Here is an 8646-nt window from a genome sequence, read left to right as displayed (position 1 = left end):
TAAGTTTAGCTTGGTTGAATAATGTGTTTTGAGGCATAATTCGTTGGGAATGATGATGAAAAATCATATTTGAAACTGTCATTTCATATGAAAAATTAAGAAAACAAGATATGGATATGGGAGTTTTTTTTCCATATCCGACAAAGAATACGTATCCATATTGCCTAGAGTCTTTCAGAAAACGGTAGCCTCTTCTGTAAGATAATATCAAGTCTAACATAAGGATGGACACTATCAGGCTAGCTTTAGATGCTGGATCTGACCTACATTTTCGAGATGAGTTCCAAGGTAAAGTTTTTGAGCTGGTCAATTTCTAAGTAAATATAAGTCCTTCCAGGACCAAAATTTCATGTATTATGGACTAGGGACGGACCTATCAGACTTGCTTTGAACGATGGATCTGACCATTAATTGAAGGGTTTGGGTGACCAGGTCATCCAAAATACATTTAACTTTAAGCCCTACCTGGATCAAGCTTGCATGGACACTTCCAGACTTGCTTCAGTTGCTGGATTTGACCTTCATTTTCGAGAAGAGTGACCAGGTTAAAGTTTTTGGAGCATGTTTATTATAAAACAACAATAAGCCCTGCCTGCACCATACTTGCATGGATGATGAATCAAGGGATGGACACTTCCAAATTTTGTTTTTGGTGCTGGATCTGATCTGTACTTTCCAGCTTAGTGATTAGGTTAAAGTTTAAGGAGCAGGCCCGTTTCCAAGTAAGTTTAAGCCCTACCTGGAACATACTTGCATGGATGATGCATCTAGGGATGATCACTACTAAACTTGATTCGGATGCTGTATCTGACCTTCATTTTCTGGATGAGTGACTAGGTTAAAGTATTTGTAGTAGTTCCATTTTTACGTAACTATAACCCTACCTGGGACCAAACTTGCATGGATGATACATCTAATGCTATGTTCACACACGGGTTTTATTCGCAGTAAATCAAACAAATCCAATTAAATTGCGTTCCCACGACAGCTAATGCAAAGTAAAGTAATGCAAATTAAAATTCTACTTCTACAGTAAGGCGTAAGTAGGGCGCTATTCTGACATCATTTGCAAATCACGTCACATTATGCAGTAGCAGATGTATTTGACATAATGTTACAGTGTCTGTACACATATTTTAGTGATTAACACAATTTTCCTCAGTTTTTGACTCAATCATAGTACAAGTACTAAAAGCTGACCACCGACATGTAGCATTTGACTTAATTTTGCCATTACGGATGCCTCAAAATTTAATTCGAATTAGCTTTATTTGCTTAACGTTCTAATGGACCTAATGCTAAGTAATTTAAAGTACCATGAATTAATTCGAAGTAAACAATTCCGTGCAATTTCGCATTAACTTACAAGGCATGTATGCGTGGTTCAAATTTAATTCACATTAACTTACGTTTAATACAAATTAAACTCTCCAATTTCAATCAAAAAGTACGTCACTCTGATCTACTTATGGTATTTTATAGCTATATTGAAATACCCCTTCAGTCCTTACTGGGTAAGAATCATTAAACTTTGAAAGTTGGTGCATCTTGGGTCTAAGTATATTTAGAGTTCAAACTTCAAATAGAAGTGATAGATTGTACAATTTATCAGAAGAGCGATTTAAGACCCTTTGGCCTCTTGTTACGTAACTATAACCCAACCTGGACCAAACTTACATGGATGATACACTAAGGATGGGCACTACCAGTCTTGCTTCGGATGCTGGATCTGATCTACATTTTCCAGATGAGTGGCCAGGGTAATGTAATTGGAGTAGCTCTATAATATTATAGCCCAATTTGATTTTACTTACATGGTTGGCGCTTCTAAGGATGGACACTATCAGCCTTGCTTCGGTTGTAGGAAATGAAAGACATTATCTCGATTACTAAACAGGAGAAAGATTTTGGAACAGGTTAATTCTCAATGAATATTAAAACTTACCTAAACAAAACCTGCATGAATATTTTTTTAGGATTTATACTAACTATAAAGAAATGTTAATTGTGTTACTTAAACTGATAACATTCGTCAGGGTGTGTTTTATTTAATCTTTGACAACTGTAGACGTACTTTTTTCCATGGGGTAATAATTCCGCGGAATTTTAATTTCTGTTTAATCCGCGGGTAGAATATCATGCGGATTTCTTAGACTGTCGGTATATGCATTATATTTATATTAAGTACGCTTGGATAAATTTCCGCGAACCGCGTACATATCGTAAATTAATACCACGCGGAAAAAGTACTACTACACTATTTTTTTTAAATATAAATTTACTTGGATCCATATGACACATCATCCTTTGCATGGATGATGTATCTTAAGATGAGCAGAACTGGACTTGCTCCGGATGCAGGATTCGTCCTACATGTTCCAGATAAGTGACCAGATTAAAGTTTTTGGTGCAAGTCAATGACAAAAATATGATAAAGCCTATCTAAATCAAACTTGCATTAATAGGGCATCAAGAGATGAAAGCTCGCAGTCTTGCTACAGGATTTGAATTTTATTTCCTCGATGTGATACTAGTTTGAAGTGGTTAGATAAATCCATTCCCAAGTAATGGCAAGCTCTATCAGATCATATTATATACATATTAGGATGTACACTAATAGATAATTTGTTAATATGGGACTAATTTGCTTTATAAACAATATAAATTGAGGGGACCAATTTAATATCTGATAACCTTATATGTTTTGTAAAACTCTATGGTTTAGGACCAATTTGGCATATCTGCATGAAGTAGTACAAAATTAGCATTGAGTCACTTGCTAACCAAACAAAATTTGACATTTTTTGCACTTATTGCTTTGCATTATAGATCCTTCGACTGTGTCCAGTTTGACAAATAAAGACATTATAGAAGAAGATGACTTATCTGTCAAGTGTTCTGTCACCAATGGAAATCCCTCCCAATACACTGTCTACTGGACCAAGACAGGTGACTCTGGATTTAGACAGAATGGTGCTGTACTACGGATACAGAGAATACAGAGAGGCAGTGCTGGTACCTACACGTGTACAGCACAAAACAGTTACAGCATTGGAGGCACAGGATCAAGCAGTCAGTCCATGACTGTCAATGTACTCTGTAAGCTATTGTTTAGGAGGAATTTGACAAACATGTAGTTAAAGATATAAAGGAACCAAAGCTGATAAAATTAAACATTTTTTTACGTTCGAATAAAGAGGGGACTTTTTATAACACCGAAACTAGCAATATCTATCAATTTGGCACTGCTCCCACAGTCACTTTTTATTTTAATGTAAAGATAAATATTGATAAAAACATTTTAATACTTGTTTTAATTGTAAAACAATCAAAATGTTATTTTAAAAATAGCATTGAATGTATGCTTTGGAAATTTGTTAAATTGTGAGTATCGTTCAATTATTTTAATTATACTTTTGGAATCAATCTTTTGTATCTGTCATATTTTGAAGTACTCATAAAAATAGGAGAAATTGTTAATTTTTGGCTTTTTAAAATGACCCGATTGGTAGCAAGATGGTAAAATTTTGTGTTTTTCTTACATATAATGTACAATATAGTATTGCTTATCATACTTGAATTTCAATTTGAGCAAAAAGTCTAATGTAGTATTTGTATAACTTGCTTTAAAGTGCGAATAATTGGCATTTTCCTATATGATCCTATAGTAGTAGTACCCTTCTTTGAGAGGGTCCCTTAATATTCCCTTAATATTATTGGAAGGTTGGATACTTATTTGATATTTCTTTTCTTTTAGATCCTCCTGTAGTACTACGAGGGCCAACATTTTATGCAAATGAGAGTCAGGAGATTACATTATTTCGGAACATTTCCAGTAACCCAGCTTCAGATGTATCCTGGTTCAAAGGATCTGAAAAAGTTCATAAACAAGAGTCAGTGACTACTGCCAAATATACTATAGATAAGACCAAATGTACAGATACTGGGAATTACACACTTAAGGCCAGCAATAAAATCAACAGTGACTCTGCACAAGTGCAATTGTTTGTTTATTGTAAGTAGAAACAAGGGTTAATTTTTAGCTCTACTGGTCAGAGACCATGCAGAAAAGCTTATGCGATGGTAATGCGTCCGGCGTCTGTCTAGCTATTTGTCTGTCTGTCTGTCTGTCCTCCTACAGTTTTGGTCTGAATTCAATATAACTTGGCACACAAGTAGAGTACACTAAAATAGATAATTTTCTTTATCGGTTTTTGATTTCGATGAATAGTGTTGCCGTGGTTACTAAAAATAGGTATGTTTTTGAAAATTTTTCAAAATGCTATTTCTCCTACAGATTTGGTCTGATTTCTATATAACTTGGCACACTAGTAGACTACTCTTAGACACTGAATTCTATTTATCGGTATTTGATTTCGTTGAACGGTTTTGCCGAGGTTACTAAAAATAGAAATTTCTGTGAATAACTTTCAAAAGGCTACTCCTCCTACAGTTTTGGTTTGATCTCAATATAATTTGGCACACAAGTAGACTATATTAGGATAGATAAATCTATATGTCGGATTTTATTTTGATGAACAGTGTTGCTGTGGTTAGTAAAAATAGAAAATTCTGTAAAATATAATGAAAATGATACTCCAAACACAGTTTTGGTATTCTTATTATTTAATGTGGAATGCAAGTAGACTATACTAAGATACATAATTGTCTTTATCTTTTTTTAACTTTGTTATTTTGATGAATGGCGTTGCCATGGTAGGTAAAATTGAAAATACCTAAACTTTTATTAAAAGCTACGCCTACAGTTGTAGTCTTATTGCAATATCTTGCCACAAAATGAGACTTAATCAACGATCATTATTCTATTAATTGCTGTTGTAAAATTTCAAGTCCCAAGCTTCTTTTCTCTTTTTTTTGTTATAAGTACAGCCATTAGAGCTTCAGTCTCGATAAAGACTTCTGGTTTATAATTTGATGATATAGACTTAATTATCATCAAGAACAACCAACTCATTCAATCAATAGTACAAAATATAAAAGATACCAATAATTTTTTGTTCCCCTGCACATATATATTTTCAATGCCAAAATTTGAGGAAGTTGAAAATGTTCAACTATTAACGCACGACGATCAATACATTACCTAAGTCTTACGTCCTTCTGTCCTCTTTAAATTTTGAACATTTTCTTCTCCAGACACATGTACCATTATATCAACCGAACAAATCATTCTTGGGTCAAAGGTATAAAAGTTTGTTCGAATTCAGAGTCTTGCACAAAATCTCTAAACAAGAATTATGAAAAAGAGTGGAGAAAAAATAATTTAATACGAAGAATCCTTGGTAAAAAAAAAATGAAACTATGGTAAATTTTAAGTGTGAGTGGCTCAAGAGACCTATTGCTCCTCTCTCTATCCTTCATTGTGCATTGTCAGTCGTGCGACGTTTGTCATGTGGTACGTATATAATTTGTACATTTTCAGCATGTACAGGTAAAGGGGAACAAACCTTTTGAAATTTATTGGCCCTGTCCTCTGGTGCCTCAAGGATAGGTCTAAAACAATCAAAATAAGTGCAGTTAGGAAAATTCTTCTTTACTCCTAGACATCAACCAGTCAAACTATCAGTATGATTGTAACAACAATTGAGCTTTGTAACTAAATTGTGTAATTCGCGGTGTGGAGCAAAAAATAGTTTCTGCTCCTAAATATTCAGGAAACAAACAAACAGTATAGTTTTGATGAGCAAAAGTGTCTCTAACAAATTGCGAATTACATAGCCCCTGGGTCAGGGGTTCTAATAATACTTTCGGCAGGGTTGATTATATCAGGACAATTTTTCAAAAATAATTCACCTTTTCTCTTGGGTATTGAGCCAATAAACTAAGTGCATAATTTTGATAACAAATTGCGAATTACATAGCCCCTGGGTCAGGGGTTCTAATAATACTTTCGGCAGGGTTGATTATATCAGGACAATTTTTCAAAAATAATTCAATTTTTCTCTTGGGTATTGAGCCAATAAACTAAGTGCATACTTTTGATATGCAAAGGTGCCTATTTCAAAATTGTGAATTTCATAGATCCAGAGATTCTGTTTTTAGAGTTGAACTTTTATCAGTATATAAAGCATGATGTTTTTGCATAAATAAAGGTAACATTTTTCTTGCAAAAAAAATCAAAGTACTCAGAAGTACAGAAAGCCGGGCTCATTTACAGAGTAGAATGGATTTCTGACACGAATCACTTTTATATTCTGATGATTTTTTTTTAAACTATCAATATAAATGATAAGACACTGACAGTGAGTTTTTCAATCCTAATACCACGGTCCGATTTTGCCAGAATCAGAATTAATCTGGTACCGCAGCTGAATGTAAACAAACAGGAAAGTCTGGTTCCCTCTCCTGCTTTACCTCATATGTGTAGAGAACTACGGTAACACTGATTTTCAAAAATCCTTACGCTAATGAACTATGTTCTTTGACTTATGAAGTTTTCAAAGTCATTACTACTAATGTTTATTTTATATAGATAAAACTTCATTTTATTTTTGTTGCTTTATTTGGCGTTTGTATTATCTCAAAAGCGGTTGAGAGTAAGAACTATATTTTTGCATGTAACTTTAAAATGGCGACTATGGGGTCAACATCCTGCCTTGAACTGGATCACATAAGCCGGCAATTGCTCTTTGAGCAATAAGCCCGGCTAAAAATAAAATTAGATGATATCATTGTGTTATATTCATGAAATTTACGTAATCCTCTGAAGTGCTGCTGATGTCAAACGTGGTCTCCTGTATTTTTTTGCACACATTTGGTGTTCCATGGTTATAGTTTATGTTTTATAGGTTAGATATGGTGCTGTGTCTAACATTAAATCCTCTTGTAATTTTAGACTGCGATACACCTTCTTCCTGTCGCCCATTTCCCTTTCTGTGCTATGCAACATTCAGATGAGCATTTTTAGACAGCGTAAATTTTCAGATAAAATCAGATTCAAAATATCGAGACCCCCCCCCGTTGATAGCCCCTTTGTGCCTGAAATTTGTACAATAGCTATAATGTTAAGAATTTGCATTTAAAAATAGCGCATTTTACTCGGATGCATCGTATCAATCCTTAAAAAAGGTATGTCAAAACAATCCTAAATTTTTCAGCTATTATTCCTGCAATGTGTTTCTTTTTTATGAGTATATTTATTCATGTTTATTAATCAGATGGGTATCAATTTATGATATTACGGTTTCACAAAAGGTAAACCTGCCCAAAAATTTATTTAATAATAGCTCCAAAACTATGTGGTTTATAAAGTTAAAAACTTTTTCAGTTTATAAATATATCATCAAGTTACAGAAAAAAAGTTATCACTTGATAACAAATACTTTAAACTTGAGGCCCATGGGACACATCGCTCATCTGAGCACTGTGGCTAGGAAAATAATCAGTTCACTAATGCATAAGTGGTTCCGATCCTAAAAGGGTTGGCGGTATGATTTGAACAAACCTGTGTCTATGCAAACTTGAATCGACACTAATAAGGATGCTTACATATTTTTTTACTGTGGTTTTTTCCCTATAAGTTTGAACTTTAATTGTGGTCCCACCCAACCCTGAGGGTCATGATTTTCACAAATCGGTATCTAAACTACATGAGTATGTGTTCATGTAAACAAGACCAATCATGATTTTGCTGTTCTCAAGAAGATTTTCCTATATATATTCCTTTGTAAAACTTGGATCGTCCATTGTGGCCCCGCCCTACCCCCGGGGGTCATAATGTGAACAAACTTGAATCTACACTACCTGGGGATGTTTCACATAAGTTTCATCTTTCCCGGTCCAGTGGTTATTGAGGAGAAAAATTTTGAAAATTCACAGCTTTTTTTCAGTAATTTTTAATTATATCCCCTTGGAATAGGGCATGACTCTTCATATGAAAAAATTTGAATCACCTTCATCCAAGGATACCTTGTAGCAAGTTTGGTTCAGTGGTTCTTGAGAAGAAGTCAAAAAATCTAAAAAGGATATTTATCGAGAAAAATTCTTTTAAAAATGCATCTTCTTTATAAAATACACTAAGTTAACATACGAACTTTTAGTGAAATTCATCATTGCATAACATCATAACATCTGCCATTTGCATTATATATATATATATATATATATATATATATATATATATATATATATATATATATATATATATATATATATATATATATATATATATATATATATATATATATATATATATATATATATAATGCTTTCAATAACAGCCTTTCAGAGACCATTAACGTTCAACTTGCCCTTCAACAGCTGTTCAATGATGATGGTTTTCACTAAAAGTGCAGTATGGAACGCCATCACTGCCTTATAGCATAAAACTATGCATTCATTATGTCAATCTATCATTATGTTTATTTCAGTTATACTTTATGTGAAACTAATGCAATGTCCTTCAAAGTAAAAGCAATTGATTAATTTCATGCATATTTTGGTCACTATAAAGATGAGAGGGGGGATCTCCCCTCTCCCCACCCACACATTGGTGCACGTATGAAATTCGATGCGTTTACACTTTTTAAAAAAAAAAAAAAAGAAGGGTTGAAGACTGATAAAAAGCTTAGGACAGTGTTTTGTAGTTAGATCAGAATTTTCGTACTTTTCAAAATAAAATGAAAA

General features: G+C 33.5%; 1 protein-coding gene across 1 annotated transcript in view; it reads left to right on the top strand.

The window, feature by feature from the left end:
• Positions 1 to 224: 224 nt before the first annotated feature.
• LOC134281707 (limbic system-associated membrane protein-like) overlaps positions 225 to 8646 on the top strand; it is a gene marked incomplete at its 3' end in the record, with an annotated part of 32276 nt that continues 23854 nt past the window's right edge. The window contains exons 1-3 of the mRNA XM_062764143.1: positions 225 to 288; positions 2830 to 3099; positions 3758 to 4015. Of these exons, the coding sequence (XP_062620127.1) occupies positions 225 to 288; positions 2830 to 3099; positions 3758 to 4015 (592 nt within the window). The remainder of the gene's footprint in view (positions 289 to 2829; positions 3100 to 3757; positions 4016 to 8646) is intronic.

Source organism: Saccostrea cucullata, unplaced genomic scaffold (genome assembly GCF_032062105.1).
Source record: "Saccostrea cucullata isolate Sc308-1 unplaced genomic scaffold, CSIRO_AGI_Scuc_v1 ctg6106, whole genome shotgun sequence".
Lineage (NCBI taxonomy): Eukaryota > Metazoa > Mollusca > Bivalvia > Ostreida > Ostreidae > Saccostrea > Saccostrea cuccullata.
The sequence above is the reverse complement of the archived record's forward strand: the minus strand, read 5'-3'. Positions and strand labels throughout refer to the sequence as shown.